Below are 25884 nucleotides of genomic sequence, written 5' to 3' on the forward strand. Positions count from 1 at the left end.
TTGGACCTTTCTTGAGAAAGTTATGATCAAGAACAACTTCGGACCCCACTTTACATGTATGATAAATCAGATTTATAAAGATCCAAGATCAAAGGTCCTAATTAATGGCAGTTTAACAGAAAACATAAAAATAACCAGAGGAACGAGACAACGTTGTCCACTCTCCCCTTTACTTTTCAATTTATATATTGAACCATTGGCAAACAAACTGAGAAACAACAACAGAATCACGCCTTTCAAGTATGGCATATGGGAGAAGAAAATCGCTCTCTACGCGGATGACTTAATGATTTTTACTGATGATTATCCAAAAGCAAAAGCAAACATCGAGAAAACTTTAACTACATTCGGGAAAATCTTAGGATATATGGTGAATCAAACAAAGACAGAGATTATGACATGGAATACTTCTTTCCAAAACAATTACATAAAAAATGAAATCAGATATTGAGGAATCTTAATAAACCGTGACATAGAAAAGATTGCAAACAAGAATTTGAATAAAGTTGCCGGGGACGTAAGGAAACTACTTGAGACATGGACCTCTTTACCATTGAGCCTTATTGGGAGATCGAATATAATCAAGATGACCATTTTGCCAAAGTTTACCTTTTTATTTAATACGATACCAATGGAGTTTGGAAAAGCGGAACTAGCTCGAGCACAAAGAGATATAACAAGCTTTATTTGGGCAGCAAAAGGCACAAGGATTGCATGGAAAAAGATCAGGAGGAGCAAGAAGGATGGCGGGTTGGCCAGCCCAGACCTGGTGGAATATTGCCGAGCCTTTCAATTTAAAAATATCAAACCACTACTGAAAAACCATGAACACTATTCAATCTATTTACAAGCAATCACAAAATCAGAGGATCACGCACTGTTTAAGTATGGACACCCCAAATACTTCAAAAAATAAAGCTTAAGATATTGAGAGATGCAGCAAAGATGTGGACACAAATTAGAGGCATTCTACATATACCATACTACAGTAAGTGGGCTCCTATCTGGGAATCCCCCGGAACCCCGGAATGCTTAAAAGATACTCTCGCACTAGCACTGAAAAGAGCCGACATCAAATACTGGGGACAAATACTTGATGGTTCAAATCTAAAAACTTGGTCAGAACTTCAAGAACTGTCGAACAATACATTATCTAAATTTAAATATTATCAAATGTCAAGTTGGTCCAGAACTCTACCCAATATACATGGTAATGAAAAATTGGAAGACGACATGATCACAACAACGCGATTACCAAAAGAAGTGGCAAAGTGGTATTGGGCTCTGATAACGCCCAACGATGTCAGTGTTAACATGGAATCTCAAATATGGAAAGACATTGAAATAATAGATTTAGATCTAATATGGGAAAAATCGGTAGCTAAATGCTGTTCAATATTGAAATCCGCGGCTTTGAAGAGGAATCATCTGTATACAATCCATCGGGCATATTGGACTCCTAAAAAACTGTCCAAATTCAAAAACGCTGGAATAAAAAAATGCCCTAAATGTGGGGAAGAGAAGTCAGATGACATCCATATGTTTAAAAGTTGCCCCCAACTGAAGAAATTTTGGGATCAAGTCGGTAAGACCCTGAGCACTATCCTGTCCAAACAACTCACTGTAAGTACAACTCTTACTCTTTTTGGGATTTTGGACTCAGGTAATGAAGGGGGTCTTACTAAAGAGCAGGAGAATCTCCTCTTTGTATTAATAGCTCTCGCAAGGAGAGAAATATGTATTAAATGGATAGGAGCCTCTTGCCCAACTCATGCAGAATGGCTAAACTCGGCAGTAAGAATCAACAAACTTGATAAGCTAGGAAATGTACGCAAAAGATTTAAGTTTTGGGATAGTTTTGAATCTTTCTTAAACCCTAAATAAAAACAAACTTAAGTCCTATGATTAAAGCGATATATCTTCTGGTGGACAAGTACGGTACTTGCCGAGTAGCCAAACTGGCTAGCTCCCCTCGATCCAAGCCAGAGGCATTGATATGTGTCGAGTAAAGGAAACTCCTCAGAAACAACGAGCGGTCAAAACTCCCCAATCAAGAGAGAACAAGGGGCAGTGTCGGAAAAAAGTAAAGAGGCAGACACCTGACACTCCACAAACATAACAATAATCGCAAGATGAGGACAAAAAAAAAAAATCAATTCATTCATCATTTCACTCATCCATCCACCCATTCACTCGCCCATCATCCACCCTTTCAATCATCCATCCATCCATCCATCATTTCACTCATCTATCCAGCCATCCATCCAACCATCCCTTCACTTACTTACTCACTCACCTTTTCACATTAATGATGAGACCCATCAAGAACTCCACCCTCGCTGTAGTTCCTAAAGCAAGGAGTGAGGTGGGGCAAGATTCACTATGCCCCTGCACATATACGAACTGAAAAAGTGGAAGGCATGAGTCATGCATGATGCACAGTGCCTGGACGTGGGGAGACTGACATGGTGTTTCCAGAGCTTTAAGTGGGATGTAAAAACAAGGGAGGTCTCTCCAAAAGGGTGTTTAATGTAATAAAATGCGCGGCTTAAAACACATAAGCTAAAAATCTATGCTTAATATAATGTGATGCCAGACTGGCATTTTTGCTACTTCTGTCATTGCATCCAGATATAGAATACAACAAGTAACGTTACACCTACAACAAGGCAGGACGATTGGCTTTGTCAATGATTGTTAGTTGCATAAAATAAAAAAGCAACCATGGCTGCTAAACTATAACTATATTCCTTTCCTTTCTTCTTTCACCGCCTTCCTTTGCTTAACTGGATTCTCACCTAGCAGCAGCATGAGCGTTTTTGAACTTCCATGTGAACCTGGACTGAGGCTGGAGGAGGCCACCACACGCTGTGCCAGCCCAGACTGACCCATTGTCATTCTCTATGTGGCAATCAGCCCCACACAGAATGACAATGGGCAGGGGTGGGGCTGCTCTTGTGCTCAGAGGAGTGTGAGGCGGCCCCATCAGGGACCTGAGGCCTTTTGCAGGGGAACAGCTCTTTTCCCAGCAATGCTTAAAATTACGAACAAAAGGCGTCCATAAAAAAGATCCTCACGGACAACAGACGCAAGTGAGGTCCAATTTATGGACTGTCGATCCAGGGGAGGGGAAGGGGGGTGGGGGGGGGTAGAACGCGCTCCCCTTGCCCCCCTGCGTTCGCCCATGGCGTCATCACCGGAGCTGTACACTGCTCATCAGTGCCCGATGGCGGAAGAAAACAATCTGAGGTGAAGTCAATGTCCTAATGCATTGTAGACCAGGGGTAAAATCACAACAGGTCTTGTGACTCCAACGTCTTCAAAGATAAACAAGTTGCAAATGTTCAGACCCAACACTGGATTGCAGAGCATATGTATCATCAGCCACTACAAAAACATATACTACATAGAACACCAGAGAGAACAGCATGTGTTCCTTAATCTAGCCAAGTCCCCTTAAATTAATAGCTGAGAACCCATCACAGAAAAAGTGATGTGAGGAATGATTGCAAATAGTCTAAACACTGGCAAACACTCTGGCTAGTATTCCAACCCACAGTTTTCCCCCACTGTGGCCCTCTAGACAAATTTTACCTCATACAAATCAATCAATCAATCAATCATTTGTAAAGCGCACTACATACCCGCAAGGGTCTCAAGGCGCTTTGGAGGGTGGGGCACTACTGATCAGCCAGGTCTTGAGTATCCTCCTGAAAGTCAGCAGGTCTTGGGTCTGTCGTAGGCTCAGTGGGAGGGTAATCGATGTCTTAGCGGCAAGGTAGGAGAAGGATCTCCCACCGGTGGTTGTTCTTTGGATGTGCTGGATGTTGTCGGGTGAGAGGTCAGCGGAGCGGAGCTGGCGGTTGGGGATGTAGAAGGAGAGCCGTCTGTTTAGGTAGGCTGGGCCTGTCTTGTGAAGTGCCTTGTGTGAGGAGCTTAAAGGATATCCTCTTGTTGATGGGGAGCCAGTGCAGGTTTCTCAGGTGGGGTTGACGTGGCCGTGGCGTGGTACGTCGAGGATCAGTCGTGCTGAGGCGTTTTAGATGCGTTGTAGTCGTTTGATGAGCTTGGTCAAGGCTCCCGCCTAGAGGGCGTTTCCGTAGTCGAGTCTGCTGCTGACGAGGGCCTGGGTGACTGTCTTTCTTGTATCTGTTGGGATTCATCTGTAGATCTTGCGGAGCATGCAGAGGGTGTTGAAGCAGGAGGAGGAGACTGCGTTTACTTGCTTGGTCATTGAGAGCATTGAGTCGAGGATGATTCCCAGGTTGCGTGCGTGGTCGGTGGGTGTCGGGGCTGCCCCCAGTGCCGTCAGCCACCAGGAGTCGTCCCAGGCTGAAGGGTTGGAGCTGAGGATGAGGACCTCCGTCTTGTCAGAGTTCAGCTTCAGACGGCTGATCTTCATCCAGTCGGCGACGGCCTTCATTCCTTCGTGGAGGTTGGCTTTGGCAGTGATGGGGCCTTTGCTGAGGGAGAGGATCAGCTGAGTGTCGTCGGCGTAGGAGATTATGTTGAGGTCGTGCTGTCGGGCTACGTGTGAGAGTGGGGCCATGTAAATGTTGAACAGAGTCGGGCTGAGGGAGGATCCCTAGAGTACGCCGCAGATGATCTCTGAGGCTTTGGAACGGATTGGAGGGAGACGGACGCTCTGGGTTCTGCCGGAGAGGAAGGAGGTGGTCCAATCCAGGGCCTTGTCTCGGATCCCTGTGGCGTGGAGGCATGGGCATTGTGTGTGGTGGCAGACGGTGTCGAAGGCGGCAGAGAGGTCTAGGAAGATGAGTGCTGCCGGGTCCTGCTGTCATCGGTGGTGGCGATGAGGGCAGTCTCGGTGCTGTGGTTGCTGCGGAACCCTGACTGGGAAGGGTCCAGGATTCGGATTTCTTCGAGGTATCGGGTTACCTGTCTTTTGACGGTTTTCTCGATGACCTTGGCCGGGAAGGGGAGCAGAGAGATGGGCTGGAAGTTCTTGAGGTCTCTTGAGTCTGCCTTAGGTTTTTTGAGTAGGACGTTGATCTCGGCGTGTTTCCAGATCTCTGGAAAGGTTGCGGTCTCGAGGGAGAGATTGATGACGTTGCGCAGGTGGGGTGCGATGGAGCTGCTTGCTCTGTTGAAGACGTGGTGCGGGAATGGGTCTGACGGAGAGACAGAGTGGATTGCGCGCATGGTTTTGATGGTGTCATCGATGCTCACGCTGGCCCAGGCTAGCAGGGGGCCGTGGTCGATTGTGTGCGGAGGGTCCGTTGTGTTGCTGTTTGTTGTGGCTGTTTGGGTGTTGAAGCTGTCAGCGATGTCTGCTATCTTGCGGTGAAAGAAGGTGACGAGGGAGTCGCACAGGGCTAGTCGCTGGTGTTAGAGCTGGGGTTGGAGAGTTCCTTCACGATGTTGAAGAGCTCCTTGCTATTGTGTGCGTTGTTGTCGAGGCAGTCTTTGAAGGAGGTCCTCTTGGCCGCCCTAATGAGGTGGTGGTGGTGGTGGTGGTTGCAGATGGTGTCCTTGTGTGCTGCGTGGCTGTCCGGAGTTTGTTCACTGTGCCATTTCTTCTCTAGTTTCCGGCACGCTTGCTTGGAGGCTAGGAGTTCTGGGGTGAACTAGCTGGCCCTCTTGCTGGTATATCTGTGGGGGGTTTCTTAAGCGGGGCGAGGGTGTTGGCGCACTCCTCGATCCAGGGTCTGAGTCTGTGGGCAGCGTCGTCGGTGTTGGAGGGTTCGGTGGGTGGGCGGAGAGCGAGGTTTGCGTGTAGTTGGTCTTTAGTGATTTTGCTCCAGCAGCGGCGGGAGGCCTGTTGGGTGCGGTGGTGTGTGGTGGGGTTCTGGAAGGCGAAGTGTGGATGCAGCGGTGGTCGGTCCAGAGGAGTTCGGTGGTGTGGCTGACTGAGACGTGCGGGCTTGAGGAGAAGATGGGGTCGAGAGTGTGGCCGGTGGAGTGGGTGGGCGTTGTGACGAGTTGCTTCAGTCCGAGGTTAGCGATCAGGGTTGTGGAGTTGTGGTCGCTATTGTTCTCAACGTGAAAGTTCAGGTCTCCGAGGAGGATGTAGTCAGTGGAGGTCAGGGCGTGCGTGCGTGCTGATCAAGTCTGCGATGGAGTCGCTGAACTAGGGGTGGGGTCCAGGCGGTTGGTAGACGAGGGTGCCTCTGAGGGAGGAGTTAGGGTCAGTGTGGATCTGGAAATGCGTGTGTTCGGCAGTGCTGAGCGCATCGTCGGTGCTAGTCGAGACCCTGATTCTGTTCTTGTGGACGATGGCGATTCCTCCTCCGACTCTGTTGGTGCTGTCTCTGCGGGTGATCTTGTAGCCGTCTGGGATGGGTATGGCGATGTCGGGTGCGGAGGAGTCATTAAACCAGGTCTCTGTCAGGAAGGAGACATCCGGGGATGTCGTGTCGAGCAGGTCCCAGAGCTCGACGGCATGCTTGCGTGACGAGCAGGTGTTCAGTAGTATGCATCAGAGGTGGTTGGGGTCTTTCTTGGCGGGTGGTTCATCGACTGAGGCTGGTGTAGTTGCTGTTCCAGCAGGTGAAGGGGCCGTGGCTCCGTCCGGAGTTGAGAGCGTGCAGAGTGCTGGCGTCGTAGTGGCGGCGGTAGTCGTGGCATCCGTGCAGCGGTCGGCATATATGTGGAGGTGGACGGGAGGAGCAGCAGAGAGTCGGGGGCAGCGAATGGGCAGTGGGCCGTCAGGGGGGCGGGCCGCAGGAGACGCGGCGACGAGGGACAACAAAGGTAACAGAAGGAAAGAGGAGCACAAAATCGAGGGAAAAACGTGTGGCACAGAAGGCAAAAGGGCACAAAAAACGAGTGGAACAGAAGGCAAAAGGGGCACAAAAACAAGGGAAAAACGAGTGGCAGAAGGCAGAAGGGCACACAAAACGAGTGGAACAGAAGGCCAAAGGGACGGAAAAACAAGTGGCACAGAGGGAAGAAGGGCACAAAAAAACGAGTGTAACAGAGGGCAGAAGGGCACAAAAAACAAGTGGCACAGAAGGCAGACGAGCACAAAAAACTAGTCGAACAGAAGGCAAAAGGTCACAGAAATACCGGAAAAACGAGTGGCACAGAGGCAAAATACAGAACACCGAAATACAGGGGCAGCTAAGAACAGAAGGCAGAATGGGTAGAGAGGCACGGGGGCAGTGAGGGGAACAGAAGTGAAAACTGGGCAGAGACACGAGGGCAGCGAGGGGTACAGAAGACAGACCGGGCAGAGAGAGCACGGGGACAGCGAGGGTAACAGAGGGAAGAAAAAGGGGCACAGACCACTCACAGGCAGCGGGGGAAGACAGACAACAGCAGTCACGTACACAACAATGAAAATACAGGCAATACAATAAAAGCAATAAAGCGGAGGATGAACAAACCTGCCTACCTTTGACCACCAGTGATAAGGCGTAGGTGGTAGCCTGCGGGTGGTGGAGGGCCTCGAACCTCCGCAGCAGCGGCAGTTGGGGCAGGGTCACACAGGCATTGCTGTGCGGAGGGGGAGCGACCTACTTGGTGGGGTCAATGGTCGCAGGTCTGACCCTGCTCCTCATCTCGAACTGCCAGCTAATGCCCCCTCCTGAAGGGAACACAGTGACGCCAGGAATCCCAGACCTGTCGCGGGACGTGTTAGGCCTTTCCAGTGAGGAATACCCTGGATCCTGCGATACAGCAGCAAGCGACCCACATCCAGGCACACATCTGAGTCTAATCTTGAGGCAAAAGAATAATGGGTTGGAATGCTACCCCGAGTGATTGCCAAGGGGTATTGCAAGAATTCCTCCCATCACTGTTAGTGTTTAATGTAATTGCTGAGAACTTCATAGCAATAATAGTGCTTTTTGGCTTAATCACTATGTTTGCTTATGAAAACTCCTTTGAAAAAGGCAGCAGCAAAATATTACCATACAAACCTTCATTTAGAACCGGACTGTCTATAGAATATGACATTTGGATCTGACTGAGAAAAAACAGAAGTAGATGCATCTGCAAAGGTAACACACTATATTCAGGTACACTTGAAATATATAATAGGAAAACTTAAAAAGAAGAGACAACGCTTGGAATCCCTGAACTTGAAACAATGGATTAAGTACAAACTATATTGAGGCGTTGCCCTATCATTTAATAATAGTTTTAAATATTCTGAAATGTAGGACTATATATTGTGGAAGTGGATGTGTGCATTCTTTGATGAATGAATATGGCAACACAACTCATAACAAGCATTTGTAATGCAATAGGTCTCGCATTAGGAAAGTGTGAGCTATTGGTATTGAAAATGACAATTTTTTTAAATATGTGTTGGCTTTGAAAATATATAAATTATAAGCATTGTTATTCACAAGGCCAATAGCTTACACTTTCCTAATGCGAGTCCTAATGGCTATGGCAATGCTTGTTGGTAGCAAGCAAGGGCAGTGCTGTTGTGGTGCTGAGTGATGATGTGGTTGGGTTGAGTGATGACTGGGCAGAGACACGGGGGCAGCGAGGGGTACAGAAGGACAGACCGGGCAAAGAGAGCACGGGGACAGCGGAGGTAACAGAGTGGTGTGGTGGTGTCCCAGAGTAGTGTGGTGGTGTCCCAGAGTAGTGTGGTGGTGTCCCCGAGTGGTGTGGTAGTGTCCCCGAGTGGTGTGGTAGTGTCCCCGAGTGGTGTGGTAGTGTCCCCGAGTGGTGTGGTAGTGTCCCCGAGTGGTGTGGTAGTGTCCCCGAGTGGTGTGGTAGTGTCCCCGAGTGGTGTGGTGGTGTCCCAGAGTATGTATTGCGACTTATATAGCGCACGTATCACCCGAAGGCATCAAGGCGCTTGCCTTGGGAACCCGTCCTGGCTTTTTCACTGTGGTATAACCCCTACTGGGCATCCCCAAGGTGAAAGCCAGGCATACCGCAGCGGGTGGGCCGCCGTAGTGGAGATTAAGCAAGCAATTGCCCTGAGTTGCAGCGTGGGACCCCATGATTAGAGTAGGCACCGAGGCGAGAATTATCGAGTCCGTGGACATTATTGGGCTCAGGACCCTGCCGCGTCGGGAATTGAACCCTGGTCCCGGGCCAGACCTCTGCATCAGGGTCTGCCGCTCTAATCAGTGCGCCACACTCCTCCACCGAGTGGTGTGGTGGTGTCCCCGAGTGGTGTGGTGGTCTCCCCGAGTGGTGTGGTGGTGTCCCCGAGTGGTGTGGTGGTGTCACCGAGTGGTGTGGTGGTGTCCCCGAGTGGTGTGGTGGTGTCCCCGAGTGGTGTGGTGGTGCCCCCGAGTGGTGTGGTGGTGCCCCCGAGAGATGTGGTGGTGCCCTCGAGAGATGTGGTGGTGCTCCCTGAGTGATGTGGTGGTGCTCCCTGAGTGATGTGGTGGTGCTCCCTGAGTGATGTGGTGGTGGTGGTGTCCCTGAGTGATGTGGTGGTGTCCCTGAGTGATGTGGTGGTGTCCCTGAGTGATGTGGTGGTGTTATGAGGCGTGCAGCAGTGTGCAGCATGCAGCAGTGTGAGTAATGCAGCAGTATGCAGCATGCAGCAGTGAGGCGTGCAGCAAAGTGAGGCGTGCAGCAAAGTGAGGCGTGCAGCAGTGTGAGGCGTGCAGCAGTGTGAGGCGTGCAGCAGTGTGAGGCGTGCAGCAGTGTGAGGCGTGCAGCAGTGTGTGGCGTGCGTGCAGCAGTGTGTGGCGTGCAGCAGTGTGTGGCGTGCAGCAGTGTGCGGCGTGCAGCAGTGTGCAGCATGCAGCAGTGTGAGTAATGCAGCAGTGTGCAGCATTCAGCAGTGTGAGGCGTACAGCAGTGTGAGGCGTGCAGCAGTGTGAGGCGTGCCGCAGTGTGAGGCGTGCCGCAGTGTGAGGCGTGCCGCAGTGTGAGGCGTGCCGCAGTGTGAGGCGTGCCGCAGTGTGAGGCGTGCCGCAGTGTGAGGCGTGCCGCAGTGTGAGGCGTGCCGCAGTGTGAGGCGTGCCGCAGTGTGAGGCGTGCCGCAGTGTGAGGCATTTGGCACCGTGAGTCGTTTGGCACGGTGAGACGTGCGGCAGTGTGAGGCGTGTGGCAGTGTGAGGCATGCGGCAGTGTGAGGCGTGCAGCAGTGTGAGGCGTGCAGCAGTGTGAGGCGTGCAGCGGTGTGAGGACTGAAGTTGTGTGTGGCGTGCAGCGGTGTGCGGCAGTGTGAGGCGTGCGGCAGTGTGAGGCGTGCGGCAGTGTGAGGCGTGCGGCAGTGTGAGGCGTGCGGCAGTGTGAGGCGTGCGGCAGTGTGAGGCGTGCGGCAGTGTGAGGCGTGCGGCAGTGTGAGGCGTGCGGCAGTGTGAGGCGTGCGGCAGTGTGAGGCGTGCGGCAGTGTAAGGTGGGCAGCGGTGTGAGGCGTGCAGTGGTGTGTGGAGTGCAGCGGTGTGTGGTGTGCAGTGGTGTGTGGCGTGTAGCGGTGTGCAGCAGTGTGAGGCGGGCAGCAGTGTAAGGTGGGCAGCAGTGTGAGGCGTGCAGCAGTGTGAGGCGTGCAGCGGTGTGTGGCGTGCAGCGGTGTGTGGCGTGCAGCGGTGTGTGGCGTGCAGCGGTGTGTGGCGTGCAGCAGTGTGCAGCAGTGTGAGGCGTGCAGCAGTGTAAGGTGGGCAGCAGTGTGAGGCGTGCAGCGTTGTGAGGCGTGCAGTGGTGTGTGGCATGCAGCGGTGTGTGGCGTGCAGCGGTGTGTGGCGTGCAGCAGTATGCAGCAGTGTGAGGCGTGCAGCAGTGTAAGGTGGCCTCAGGAGTACATGTAGCTAATCATTTGCAATATCACACACAATAAATCATTAGCCCACCACACAATGACACAAGACTGGATTTCTGTAAAAATATATCTCTTTCATATAAATCTGCAAGTAGGCTTCAAAATACAGGCTTCAAAACGGTTCCAGTAACTCTTAGGATGCCAGTTCTTAATATTCAATGGACAGTACTTAAAATGCTTTCAGTCATTTTTAAAAACAGCTTCCTCGTGAAAAATGGGTCAAGTTACACTTAAACAAATGCCACCGTTATTTATCAGCAAGTTGTGGCCTGAAAGCAATGTCCCTGATCTAACTCGTGTTGGCAATCTTTAAAAGTGGCCCCCAAATGACTTGGGCAAGGTCTGCAGCGTACTGACTCAGTTCGGGGAAGTTAGTACGCCTCGTAGTTCTGAGAGGCGTCCCGTAATACCACCGGCAAAAGGACCTCGCTAACTCTCACGCAACTCACGTGTCACGCATAAAGCGCGGTGAGAGTACGAGGCGTTCGGGTGGCTGTACGACTTGAACTGAGCTGCGAGACGGCTTCAAGGAGTCTCACAGTTCAGAGCGCACGGAGCGGGGGTCAACAGGGGACGAGGGGTGTGCGCCTCACGGACTCCGTGTCCAAATCGCGGCGCACCTCAATAGCAAACAGTACCTTAGTCGTGCAGGGGAGTGCGAGGCTTACGGCTGAGGGGGCGATCCTCTGACGTCACGGTGTCGTCCCTGGGGCGATGCGAGCGGCGGCTCGGCCTCCGGGGTTGGCGATGCGTTGCTGAGTGCGTGGCGTACGCTTCTACCCTTAAGGGGGAGCGGCCAGCTGTGGTTACGGCGGTACAAGCGGGGCACTCACCACAGGCCAGTCTCTCAGGATTAGAGACAGTAGTCCTCCATGCAGCTTTCCCAGGTCCTTTTCTTCAGGCAGAGCTTCTTCTTGGCGCAAACAAGATCTGATTTGTTAGGAGCATGGCTCCTACTTTTATAGGACATTTCTTTTGTCTTTACAGGCCAGTGGGCTTGAGCCTGGTTCAACCCAGTTTTGGAGCACTATGTTGACAGGAAGCTGCCTTCTTCTTTCAGGGTGCAGGGCAGGGACATCAGACGCTCCGCAGGAGGTGGAGCCAGCATTGTGGTGGCAGAGCACAGCCCTATTCAGAGTCAAGGGGCACTCCTCCCACCTATCCTGGGGGTAATCCCTCTATTCACCAACTGGCAGCCCAGACTGTCTCCTGGAATCCCCTAGCCCTGTCACTCACAGAAACCAGACAGCAGATACACATCCTAGCAGAGGCAGGCTGAAATGGTCAGGCAAGCAAATGCTAACTTTCTAAGAGTTAAATTAAAAGGTGGGTGACCCAATAAACCCTTGCGAGTTTGGGCTGAAATATGTTGCAGATAAAAGTGCTTACAAGGGAGCTATATTTTGATTAGATTCCAAAACAGGAGGTTGGTCTACAAAAATTTAGTACCACCTTAATATCATTTGAACCTGTTTATGTCTAAATAAAAACTTGGAATTTGCAAAAGAGGTAATCACTCATACTGACAATAACTAATGTAGAAAATGGTAATAACTCATAATAGAACAAGCTACACGGGAAGTAGAATTTGTAGAATATCTCTTTATATCAAAATATCATTTCATAGGGTACAAGTTCTTAAAAACTGTGAAAATGAATCAACAAAATACAAGTGGACAAGACATAGATTAGTTCTTCTTGAAATCCACTTGCGTTGTAGACCACTCCTTACTGTTAAATCACAGCTAATCTTGATCAATATATACAATGATGACGCTGTGACGACTTGATCAAAAAAACGAAAGATGTGGACTCATGTGTTGACGTTTCGGCCTTATAGTTGACAAATCCTCAAGGCCATCCTCAGGACTTACAATCTTTTTTTAAAACACACAGATAACAGCAGTATTAGCATATGTCACTGTAAAGCCCAATTAAACACTCTTAATAAAGCGAATAGAAATGCAAATTACTGTGGCATCATTTCATACTGTGGTTCTGTTTTTTTAAGGACAAAATATAAATGGTGTTCTAACCAACAGGCTTCTTGGCAACTATACATGAGGGATACAGTCAGAAGTGCCATTTTTAAAGGCATCTAGTACCCTTGTAGGAAGAAACCTGCAAGTTTAAAACAAGGCAACATCATGAATGTACCGAGAAGACGTCTACAAAACATTTCAATTGTTCTGATTAACAATTATGTCTGAATAGACTGTGCAATGAAATTAAACATTCAAAAGGAAACGGGCTTAGTGATTGAAAGAACCCTAAAAACAAAAATAATGCTTAAATGCTTACCCTGCTAACATGCTGATCATTGAAACTGTACCACTGATCATCAGCAAACGATTTTATGCAGGCATAATAATGGCCTCCAGCAGCACTTCCAGAGTGGACCATCACAGAAAAAAGTTCATAAAGAAATGAGTTCTGCATTAAAAAGAAAAAAAAGAGAAAAACATCTGTAAAAAGTAAACAAAGAAATCTGTAAACCCTCACAGAACGAATTATTCGGAGTGCATACACATTTGAAAACAAGCATTTGTAATGCAATAGGTCTCGCATTAGGAAAGTTTGAGCTATTGGTCTTGTAAATGACAATTGTTTTATTTATGTGTTGGTTTTTAAAATAGCTAAATTGATAGCTTTGTCATTTACAATGCCAATAGTTATAACTTTCGCGAATGTGACACCTATAGCATTTGTAATGCAACATGTTTTGTATTTACGTGACTTAGATGTATTGATATTACAAATAACAATGGCTTTTAATTTTTTTAAATAATTAATACTTAAATAAAAGTGATTGTAATTTATAATGGCAATAGCTTAAACTTTTGAAAATAACTTTTGTGTATTTTATTGTGATGAAAATCCAAGAACAGAAGTGAAATATTAACTTTTTTTTGTGACATTTGTAATAAAGCTTGAAACATTGAGAGAACATATTTGAACCAGTGATGCTGTGGTGGTGCGGAGTGATGCTGTGGTTGCGCCGAGTGATGCTGTGGTTGCGCCGAGTGATGCTGTGGTTGCGCCGAGTGATGCTGTGGTTGCGCCGAGTGATGCTGTGGTTGCGCCGAGTGATGCTGTGGTTGCGCCGAGTGATGCTGTGGTTGCGCCGAGTGATGCTGTGGTTGCGCCGAGTGATGCTGTGGTTGCGCCGAGTGATGCTGTGGTTGCGCCGAGTGATGCTGTGGTTGCGCCGAGTGGTGCTGTGGTGGTGCTGAGTGGTGCTGTGGTGGTGCTGTGGTGGTGCTGTGGTGGTGCTGAGTGGTGCTGTGGTGGTGCTGAGATGGTGCTGAGTGATGCTGTGGTGGTGCTGGGTGGTGCTGTGGTGGTGGTGCTGTGGTGGTGCTGCTGAGTGATGCTGTGGTGGTGCTGCTGAGTGGTGCTGTAGTGGTAGTGATGCTGTGGTGGTGCTGAGTGATGCTGTGGTGGTGCTGAGTGATGCTGTGGTGGTGCTGAGTAATGCTGTGGTGGTGCTGAGTAATGCTGTGGTGGTGCTGAGTAATGCTGTGGTGGTGCTGAGTAATGCTGTGGTGGTGCTGAGTAATGCTGTGGTGGTGCTGAGTGATGCTGTAGTGGTGCTGAGTGATGCTGTAGTGGTGCTGAGTGATGCTGTAGTGGTGCTGAGTGATGCTGTAGTGGTGCTGAGTGATGCTGTAGTGGTGCTGAGTGGTGCTGTGGTGGTGGTGCTGAGTGATAATGTGGTGGTGCTGAGTGATAATGTGGTGGTGCTGAGTGGTACTGAGTGATGCTGTGGCGTTCAGTGATGCTGTGGTAGCGCATAGTGATGTTGTGATGCCCCTGAGTGATGCTGTGGTGCTGCGATAGAGTGAGGGTGATAGATAGAGGGAGGGCAATAGATAGATAAGAGTGAGGGCGATAGATAGATAAGAGTGAGGGCGATAGATAGATAGAGTGAGGGCGATAGATAAGAGTGAGGGCGATAGATAGATAAGAGTGAGGGCGATAGATAGATAAGAGTGAGGGCGATAGATAGATAAGAGTGAGGGCGATAGATAGATAAGAGTGAGGGCGATAGATGGATAGAGTGAGGGCGATCGATGGATAGAGTGAGGGCGATCGATGGATAGAGTGAGGGCGATCGATGGATAGAGTGAGGGCGATCGATGGATAGAGTGAGGGCGATCGATGGATAGAGTGAGGGCGATCGATGGATAGAGTGAGGGCGATCGATGGATAGAGTGAGGGCGATCGATGGATAGAGTGAGGGCGATCGATGGATAGAGTGAGGGCGATCGATGGATAGAGTGAGGGCGATCGATGGATAGAGTGAGGGCGATCGATGGATAGAGTGAGGGCGATCGATGGATAGAGTGAGGGCGATCGATGGATAGAGTGAGGGCGATCGATGGATAGAGTGAGGGCGATCGATGGATAGAGTGAGGGCGATCGATGGATAGAGTGAGGGCGATAGATGGATAGAGTGAGGGCGATAGATGGATAGAGTGAGGGCGATAGAGTGAGGGCGATAGAGTGAGGGCGATAGAGTGAGGGCGATAGAGTGAGGGCGATAGAGTGAGGGCGATAGATAGATAAGAGTGAGGGCGATAGATAGATAAGAGTGAGGGCGATAGATAGATAAAGTGAGGGCGATAGATAGATAAAGTGAGGGCGATCGATGGATAGAGTGAGGGCGATCGATGGATAGAGTGAGGGCGATCGATGGATAGAGTGAGGGCGATCGATGGATAGAGTGAGGGCGATCGATGGATAGAGTGAGGGCGATCGATGGATAGAGTGAGGGCGATCGATGGATAGAGTGAGGGCGATCGATGGATAGAGTGAGGGCGATCGATGGATAGAGTGAGGGCGATCGATGGATAGAGTGAGGGCGATCGATGGATAGAGTGAGGGCGATAGATAGATAAGAGTGAGGGCGATAGATAGATAAGAGTGAGGGCGATAGATAGATAAGAGTGAGGGCGATCGATGGATAGAGTGAGGGCGATCGATGGATAGAGTGAGGGCGATCGATGGATAGAGTGAGGGCGATCGATGGATAGAGTGAGGGCGATCGATGGATAGAGTGAGGGCGATCGATGGATAGAGTGAGGGCGATCGATGGATAGAGTGAGGGCGATCGATGGATAGAGTGAGGGCGATCGATGGATAGAGTGAGGGCGATCGATGGATAGAGTGAGGGCGATCGATGGATAGAGTGAGGGCGATCGATGGATAGAGTGAGGGCGATCGATGGATAGAGTGAGGGCGATCGATGGATAGAGTGAGGGCGATAGATGGATAGAGTGAGGGCGATAGATGGATAGAGTGAGGGCGATAGAGTGAGGGCGATAGAGTGAGGGCGATAGAGTGAGGGCGATAGATAGATAAGAGTGAGGGCGATAGATAGATAAGAGTGAGGGCGATAGATAGATAAAGTGAGGGCGATCGATGGATAGAGTGAGGGCGATCGATGGATAGAGTGAGGGCGATCGATGGATAGAGTGAGGGCGATCGATGGATAGAGTGAGGGCGATCGATGGATAGAGTGAGGGCGATCGATGGATAGAGTGAGGGCGATCGATGGATAGAGTGAGGGCGATCGATGGATAGAGTGAGGGCGATCGATGGATAGAGTGAGGGCGATCGATGGATAGAGTGAGGGCGATAGATGGATAGAGTGAGGGCGATAGATGGATAGAGTGAGGGCGATAGAGTGAGGGCGATAGAGTGAGGGCGATAGAGTGAGGGCGATAGATAGATAAGAGTGAGGGCGATAGATAGATAAGAGTGAGGGCGATAGATAGATAAAGTGAGGGCGATCGATGGATAGAGTGAGGGCGATCGATGGATAGAGTGAGGGCGATCGATGGATAGAGTGAGGGCGATCGATGGATAGAGTGAGGGCGATCGATGGATAGAGTGAGGGCGATCGATGGATAGAGTGAGGGCGATCGATGGATAGAGTGAGGGCGATCGATGGATAGAGTGAGGGCGATCGATGGATAGAGTGAGGGCGATCGATGGATAGAGTGAGGGCGATCGATGGATAGAGTGAGGGCGATCGATGGATAGAGTGAGGGCGATAGATGGATAGAGTGAGGGCGATAGATGGATAGAGTGAGGGCGATAGAGTGAGGGCGATAGAGTGAGGGCGATAGATAGATAGAGTGAGGGCGATAGATAGATAGAGTGAGGGTGATAGAGTGAGGGTGATAGAGTGAGGGTGATAGAGTGAGGGTGATAGAGTGAGGGCGATAGATAGATAGAGCGAGGGCGATAGATAGATAGATAGAGTGAGGGCGATAGATGGATAGAGTGAGGGCGATAGAGTGAGGGTGATAGAGTGAGGGTGATAGAGTGAGGGTGATAGAGTGAGGGTGATAGAGTGAGGGTGATAGAGTGAGGGTGATAGAGTGAGGGCGATAGATAGATAGAGCGAGGGCGATAGATAGATAGATAGAGTGAGGGCGATAGATAGATAGAGTGAGGGCGATAGATAGATAGAGTGAGGGCGATAGATAGATAGAGTGAGGGCGATAGATAGATAGAGTGAGGGCGATAGATGGATAGAGTGAGGGCGATAGATGGATAGAGTGAGGGCGATAGATGGATAGAGTGAGGGCGATAGATGGATAGAGTGAGGGCGATAGATGGATAGAGTGAGGGCGATAGATGGATAGAGTGAGGGCGATAGATGGATAGAGTGAGGGCGATAGATGGATAGAGTGAGGGCGATAGATGGATAGAGTGAGGGCGATAGATGGATAGAGTGAGGGCGATAGATGGATAGAGTGAGGGCGATAGATGGATAGAGTGAGGGCGATAGAGTGAGGGCGATAGAGTGAGGGTGATAGAGTGAGGGCGATAGATCGATAGAGTGAGGGCGATAGATCGATAGAGTGAGGGCGATAGATCGATAGAGTGAGGGCGATAGATCGATAGAGTGAGGGCGATAGATCGATAGAGTGAGGGCGATAGATCGATAGAGTGAGGGCGATAGATCGATAGAGTGAGGGCGATAGATACATAGAGTGAGGGCAATAGGTGTGTGTGGTTGTGTGTGCGTGGTTGTGTGTGTGTGGTTGTATGTGTGCGTGGTTGTATGTGTGCCTGGTTGTGTGTGTGTGGTTGTGTGTGTGTGGTTGTATGTGTGTGTGGTTGTGTGTGTGTGTGGTTGTGTGTGTGGTTGGTTGTGTGGTTGGTTGGTAGTGTGTGTGGTTGGTTGTGTGTGTGGTTGGGTGTGTGGTTGGGTGTGTGGTTGGGTGTGTGTATGGTTGTGTGTATGGTTGTGTGTATGGTTGTGTGTATGGTTGTGTGTATGGGTGTGTGTGTGGTTGTGTGTGTGGCTGTGTGTGTGGCTGTGTGTGTGGCTGTGTGTGTGGCTGTGTGTGTATGAGAAGGAGGTGGGTGGAAGAGAGGGAGGGCAATAGAGGGAGGGCAGTAGAGTGAGTGAGGGCAGTAGAGTGAGTGAGGGCGGTAGAGTGAGTGAGGGAGGGTGAGAGGGGGTGAGGGGGTGTGTGAGGGGTGTGAGGTTGGGTGGGGTGTGAGGGTGAGGGGGTGTGAGGGTGAGGGGGTGTGAGGTTGAGGGGGTGTGAGGTTGAGGGGGTGTGAGGGGGTGTGAGAGTGGGGTGTGTGAGGATGAGGGTGTGAGGGGGAGTGAAGGTGTGTGGGTGAGTGAGAGTGTGGAGGGTGAGGGGGTTGAGGGTGAGTGAGGGTGAGTGAGGGTGAGTGAGGGTGAGTGAGGGTGAGTGAGGGTGAGTGAGGGTGAGTGAGGGTGAGTGAGGGTGAGTGAGGGTGAGTGAGGGTGACTGAGGGTGACTGAGGGTGACTGAGGGTGACTGAGGGTGACTGAGGGTGACTGAGGATGTGTGAGGATGTGTGAGGGTGAGAGGATGTGTGAGGGTGAGAGGATGTGTGAGGGTGAGAGGATATGTGAGGGTGAGAGAGGGTGTGTAAGGGTGAGAGGGGGTGTGAGGGTGAGAGGGGGTGTGAGGGTGAGTGGGGGTGTGAGGGTGAGTGGGGGTGTGAGGGTGAGTGGGGGTGTGAGGGTGAGTGGGGGTGTGAGGGTGAGTGGGGGTGTGAGGGTGAGTGAGGGTGGGTGAGGTTAAGGGTGAGGGGTTGTGAGGGTAAGGGTGAGGGGGTGTGTGAGGGGGTGTGAGGGTGAGGGTATGTGAGGGTGAGGGTGAGGGTGTGTGAGGGTGAGGGTGAGGGGGTGTGAGGGTGAGGGGGTGTGAGGGTGAGGGGGTGTGAGGGTGAGGGGGTGTGAGGTTGAGGGGGTGTGAGGGTGAGGGTGTGTGAGAGTGGAGTGTGTGAGGGTGGGTGAGGGTGGGTGAGGGTGAGGGTGAGGTTGAGTGTGGGTGAGTGAGGGTTGTGCACAGAGGAGACGAGTAGGGTGAAAAACTGAGCCATTGCTGGGACTTTTCTGGTAAAATACTTATGAGAACCCAGGCCAGTATAATGCTGTCTTCTGCGTGCAAGTCTGTCAAGTCATGGCGTATTCCGCAGTGGTGCGAGTACGGTGAAAAACTGAGCCATTGCTGGGACTTTTCTGCTCGTAACTATAAAAAAAAAAAAAGAATGCGGTCTTCTGCTTGCAAGTCTGTCAAGTCATGGCATATTAGGCAGTGGTGCGAGTACGGTGAAAAACTGAGCCACTGCTGGGACTTTTCTGCTGACGAAGACGGAAAGAGGAGGTGAGAAAGGAGGGTCCGGCTGGGAGCTGGGAAAGAGGCTAAAAGGGCTGAAAGAGAGGGGAGAATGCACGGAGCGCATTCCAATGAAGTCTGGTGCGAGGCGTGGGGGGTTCCATATAGTAGCAGTTGGCCAACTGTTGGCGTGGTTTATTTCCCCAGGATAGCTCGCTGGGATCAGCATATGATCCAGAGAAGTGTACATCCTGCAGGTCTCAGGTTCAAGATACTTGCAGGGCCGAAGATGCCTTTCATTCTTCTGAGATGGGTAAAATGAGTGCCGCCAGCTTCGTACTAATAAAAACACTTTGGATTGTTTAGTCTAAGAAACCTAGCGCCTACAGCAGGCTAGCGCTATACTGACACTAACTACATGGTTCATCATTACCACTGATTTCCAGTTATCAGGAAGAGAAGGAGCGATGATTTGAAGCTGTCACCGGAAACAAATTAATTAATTGCTTACAACAATTCCCTGCTGCACGAGGAGCGGGAAAGCTGCCAGGAAAGCATTTATTCGAAGCAACGAACGCCAGACACGCACCATATGAGCGAGCCAAGCCGCTTCCCTGGATTCCAGTCCGTGTTTTGCAGCCGTTCTAGTGGAGAGGAGGTGCAGAGGAGCAGGTTGCGTGCTGGTGTGAGCGCTGGGAGTGCGGAGCGCTGTGAAAACAACACCGCCGTAGCCTGTAGCATCCAGCGGTGGGGGACGAAACCTACCTACAGGAGCACGGGAACCTGGGAAGCAGTGGGGGTCAGGCCCGCCCAGACAGCCTGACAAGCCTGAGAAGCGGAGGAAAGCGGGGGCGACCGGGACACGGGACTGCACGGAGTGCTCTAAGTTCGAGCACTGAGAAGAGAGGCTTGACACACCCTCTCTGTTCCTCTCTGTCCACTGCCGTAGCTGCAGCCTGTAGTGTACTTCAACCAGTGCCTTGCAGCGGGTTTGCAGCGCAGTTGACCCGCACCATGCACACTACCTTCGTATCAAGGCACCAGCAGCTACCGGGGGAAACCACTGCCTGCGCGTCTCGAGCTGCCTGGGGAAAAAGCTTGTGGTAAGCATTCCTTCAATTACACATCACCTTATCACCTGCGGGAGCCCTCTAGCACCAACCGCGTACCCCTTGCAGGGAGTATTTGCAGGGGGGCATCTGCGGGGGGTTATCTGCATCTTTGCATATCTGCACAAAAGTACGAGTGACTGTTGGGGGCTCCACCGAGGACCGAGCGCCCCCTCTGTGTCTCATTGGCAGCAGCAGTGGATGGGACTGGGAATGAGAACGGGAAAGCAGTGAAATGGGCAGGAGTGCAAGGTGAGCTGCAACCCCCACGAGCCGTGGAACCACCACCACTGAGACCTACTGTAACTACTGCGGTCCACCGAGTTCCACCTAGACACCAGCTCTGATCAGCTTTGACCCACGGAGAAGGAAGCAGGGGCTGTGAACCCTCCTCTGCACCACAGTGTGAGGGGGAGGTTAGTGGCCTCGCCTAGCCCCCCCCGTCACTCCGCTTCATCGACGCTCCACTTCACAAGGGAGGCCAACACCACCCTCGACCCCCCCCCCCCTCTGCACCACAGCGTGAGGGGGAGGTTAGTGGCCTCGCCTAGCCCCCCCGTCACTCCGCTTCACCAACGCTGCACCTCACAGGGGAGGCCAGCACCACCCTCGACCCCCCGCTCTCTTGGTAGGGGTGTGCGGTTACTCTTAACAGTCTGTAGGGTACCGCAGGGGGTTTAGCTAACTCAACATGAAGTCTGGTAAGAAAAGGGTCTACCTGGAAAAAAAGCTGAAGGCCAAATCAAAACCCCAGTCAAAGACAAACGGGGAGCCCACATCAAGCACCAGCGAGACAGGAAAAACCAAAGAAGTTAGTGGGTGCTGGGCAGCGACTCAAGGAGAAACTGGAGCGTCAAGCGATCGAAACTCTCCAGTTGTGATCCCTCGACCCAACTTGAGACAACCAAAAATTACTTCAAAATTTAATTTTATGAAAGACCCTTTTTCCACTATCTTCTCGTCTAGCGGGAAAATTGAGTGTCTTCAGGATTCACTTCTTCCTCTTTCCCCGATGGACTCGCGGCTTGTTCAATCTCTGCAGCAAGCCAGTTGTACCTCATTTCACACTTCCTCGTTAGGCAGTCAACCAGAATTGAGTCTAGTGACAGCAGGGGGAACAGGGGCCCTGGTCGAACATAACCTCTCCAACAATGCTATTGGTAGACCATCACCACCCCTAGCAGGCAGCTGGGGGGCAACCTCGGTTTTTCATTTTCCCTCTTCTGCCATGGACCAAAACTCTTCAGAGGATTCAGCGGCCTTAAATGTATGCACAACAAGCCACATACAGAACAGCTTCATGCATAACTCTCCCTCCAGCAGCGGTGTGGAGCTCAACCAACGGCAAGAAGCCCCGAGCAGAGATGACATAGGTCACCCAAACAACTCACCGATTGAAGATAGCAGTCATCTGCCCCAAACGGCTAGTACAAGATTCCTCTCGCAGCCCCCAGAAGGAGCAGTAAAAGTTCAGCTTGATTACAACAAGGAGGAATGTGCCAACAAACCAAATCCAGGGAGCGACAGCCTTGTCAATACAACTTATTCAGGCTCGCATACATTGCCACATACATTCCACTCACGCACACGGATCCAGTGTCTCCAAAGGTGGAACAAACAAATAACATTCAGGCTTTCAGACAGGGACCAAGTCTCTGTTTCTGTGTCCGCCCGACTGCAGCACTCCCGTTGGACCGCCCACCTCGGAACTTCTCGACGCTCGTTCTCCAATTTCCGGTGCCGGCTTCCCCGAGCGGTGCAAACGCAATACCAGCCGTGCCTTCGCCCGCCGCAACCGCCGCCTTCACCCCCGCGGATCCAAAGCCGAATTTCATTGGCATTTGAGCGGCAAGTTCGGAAGCCGCGTTGTATTGCCCGGCGCCCGTACCCCCCTGTGGGTGGACTTGGAACACAGCACGTTGATTGAGATTGCAGCGGGTGAGGTGCTAAGGAAGGCTCTAACCGTGCGAGGGGCGGAGTGTGGGCTGGACAGTCCGAGTCAGCAAGAAGGGGACTGCTGGTGTGAAACCCATTATGCTTGGTGTGAAACCCGTTATTCACACATAACAGAGAGGCGGGTGGTGGTGGAAGTAAAGCCACGAATTACCTGGAGAGGAGAGTACTGCCATTGAAGTAGTAGAGGTGCCTGGATTTCGAATGGTGAGGTGAGGAGGGAGTGTGGGCTCACAGAAACAGAGATAAGTGAAAGGGGCAACCCCCCTAATTTGACTACTTTGCCCTAAAAAGTAAATAATAAAGGGAAGTTAACTGGGGGGTGAGGGTTGTTGCACATACCTTCCAGTGTAACAAAGCACCCTTGCACCCTCGGCCACGTAGTTAAGAAAGAACTGGAAAAGACAAATGGCCTTAGGGAAAACAAAACCACGTAAGGCCCAGAAAACCTCCAAAAAAGCAGGAAATAAATCCGGAATGGTGGATGTGACCAATGTATCGAAAAGCTTGGAGAACGTAAAGAAAGATATGGCAACACCAACCGGTAGCAGAGTAATGGTTAATGGAGAAACTACACCCCCGAGTTCAACCCCTTTGCCAGCGCCTGCATCCTCTAAGTCAGCCGGCGCAAAAGGGGGGTCAGCGGTATAAAAATCCATTAAGGTTGTTATCGGGAAACATTTTAAAGGGAAAGAGACATTATGTAAGGAGGAAAGTGTATTAGAGATCCCGCAAACCATTGAAGACTTGGTAGAATCCAGCACGGAACTCCTGAACCAGTCCGATTTCAATATCGCTGAGATACCATTGGAACCATGACTGTCCTCCTCACCAAGGATGTGGCAGTCACTATTCACCCAGGATATAGGAGTAGAGGCGGTGAACGAAGGTATAATAATCAGTAGCAATCACTTGGGCGAAGGGAATCCTGTTGAGCGGGATTTCAGTTTTAATGAACAACAAAGTGTAAAGAGCCCAAATGCTATCGGCCTCAATGCTACATGGGTGCCTTTATGCAGTTTGGAGGTGACTAGATCAACCAGCTTATCCATGCTTGAGGTTATGTTAATGCTTCAAAAGACTTTGCAGGGTATTTTAGAGGTTTCAGTCCTGAATAATGATATTATAAAAAGACAAGGTGACCAATACAAGGATATAATTGGAGAATTGGTACAGATTAAAAATTTGATGCCCGCATTAGTAAGACCAGAGAAGCCCAGGAAGAGAATACAGTGGATAGTGAGGAAGTAGCGAGAGGGGCGAGTAGCCATTTGGAGGATGTACCCATAGAATACATATCCTATCTCTGAATGTTAATAAAAAGGTATGGGGGAAGGAGCTATAGAATGCAAAAAACAACAAAGCAAAAGAGGGGAAAAAAGGCCCCAGCTAATTGCAACCCCGAAAAGCAACAGGAGTATGGGAGTGGGGCTCCTCCAGCCCATAAGACAAAGGATAAGGAGTTAAGGCAAGGAGCCAAAAAACTAAACTTCGCTGACATAAGAGCAAGTAGTAATAACTCTGACGATAAAAGCAGGAGGATAACAAGGAATAGCTTGGGAAAAGGTGAAAAGGCTAACAGGAGGACCCAACCAGGGGTAAAGGAGAGTACAGTAGTAGATTGGGGGAGGGACACGTCTGTAAGTGCGGGCCCTCAAACCCAAGCCAGGTGAAGGGGGCTAGAGACAGAGTTAGAGAAGAAGCAATCAGGCTTACTAGGGTAGAGATGTCAGATGGTATATTACAACATCGGCAGCCAGAACTGCCTACAGACAACTGGGTTTTTGTAGAACCATTAGGACAGGAAAAAGGGGGGAAAAGAACTAGGAAATTAATCCTTTTAAATCGCTCACAGCTCCTATCATCCTTTGCAAACTGCCACAGTTTAAGATATGTCAGTACAACAGATCTAAAAGAAGTTGGATTTATGGCGAATAGTAAGGGGGAGGAAATAACTAAGGTCCTACTCCACTCCGCCTTAATAAAGGATGGAATAGAAAAGGCAGAGTCTGAGATGCTTTGGGAAGGAATTAGAATAGTAAAAAGGGAAGAGGTGTTACTGAATAAAACAGGGAACTCTTTTCTTAGGAACCCCGCAGCCATAGGTGAAAGATAAATAAAAATGATCAGCCTGGGGAGAGGCAAGAAAGATGCCCTTGAAATTACAATAAAACTAAAAGATCAGAGGTGGGATGTGGAAGATGTCCTTGCTGGAAATAGATATAGAGAACTAGCATACATGAATGGTGAGGAAGACGGCTACATGAGCAACATTGACTAGGAAGAAGGGTCGTTGCACAGCCTATCCATTCTGTCCTGGAATGTAAATGGATACAATAGAATAACGTCACAGGAAGATTTCAAAAACATCTTGAAGAAAAATGACATTGTATGCCTCCAGGAAACATGGCTGTGCGATGAAACCCCTGTAACGGAAGGCTTCACTCACCACGTAAAGCCAGCAAAAAAGAACTTATCAGGTAGACCATCTGGTGGCCAGATGACGCTGGTCTCAACAAGGATAGCCAAAGACATGGACTCCCTTGAACTCAAGTGTAATTGGGCCTTGGGTAGTAGAGTATGTACCCCAAACAATATGTTGGGGGCTGAAAATCTATATATTGTAAATGTGTACATACAGAAAAGGAAAACTAACGAATATAAGACTGATCTAGAATGTTTAAAATCAGACCTGGAATACTTATGCGATCGCTATCCAAGCGATGTGTTAATGATACTGGGGGACTTCAATCATAGATTAAATCCCATTAAAACAGACCCCTGGTTGAGGGATATGCTGGGAATATATAAAATAGAGCCCACACATTTTCCCCGCTGGGAGATCTCAACTCAAGATGATGAGCTTGGGCAATTGCTAGGGGCTATGGGTCTGGTCTGTATAAATGGAAGAAAGGAAGCAGACCGGCCCGCGAATCGTACTTTTAAGGTAGGACAACAATTGTGCCCAATAGATTATGCATTTATTCAGGCCTGGAATTTTTATCTAATTAAACAATTTGAAATTCTTAGACTGGAGGGTAGTGATCATTATCCACTGCAGGTAGAATACCCCAAACGACTCACTACGAGAATTACCGATGAATATATAAAAAAAACTGAGTGCACACCAATTAACTGTGGAATTAGATAATCTAGCACCAGAGGTGGGCATAACCTGGTATGAGGATACAATAAGGGATATGGTGGAATGCCTCAGGATAAAACTAAAACGCGGTAATCGTAAAGTAGTAAATAATGTGAAATCATACCCCAGTAGTACCATCCATTGGTTCGATGATGAATGTCGGAAGGCAAAGGCTAGTATCAGAAAACAGGAGAGATACCTAAGTGTAAATTATAGTGATAAAGCAGTAATAGAACTTAAGAAACTAAAAATAAAATAGGACTTTTAAGGACAAATGTTGGGGGAATTTACTTGAGACAATTGAAGAAAAGAATGTGAGAGGCTGTAATGGCTGCCCTTTTCTGGCTCTTTTGA

At 49.9% G+C, this 25884-nt stretch overlaps 1 protein-coding gene across 4 annotated transcripts in view; it reads right to left on the minus strand.

Annotated features, from left to right (window-relative positions):
• USP47 (ubiquitin specific peptidase 47) overlaps positions 1-25884 on the minus strand; it is a 1494847-nt gene that overhangs the window by 976691 nt on the left and 492272 nt on the right. For all 4 annotated transcript variants that reach the window (XM_086955947.1, XM_086955945.1, XM_086955948.1 and 1 more), the window contains one exon: positions 13004-13135. In XM_086955947.1, coding sequence (XP_086812073.1) covers positions 13004-13135 — 132 coding nt within the window. The remainder of the gene's footprint in view (positions 1-13003; positions 13136-25884) is intronic.

Source organism: Lissotriton vulgaris, chromosome 2_1 (assembly GCF_964263255.1).
Source record: "Lissotriton vulgaris chromosome 2_1, aLisVul1.2, whole genome shotgun sequence".
NCBI lineage: Eukaryota > Metazoa > Chordata > Amphibia > Caudata > Salamandridae > Lissotriton > Lissotriton vulgaris.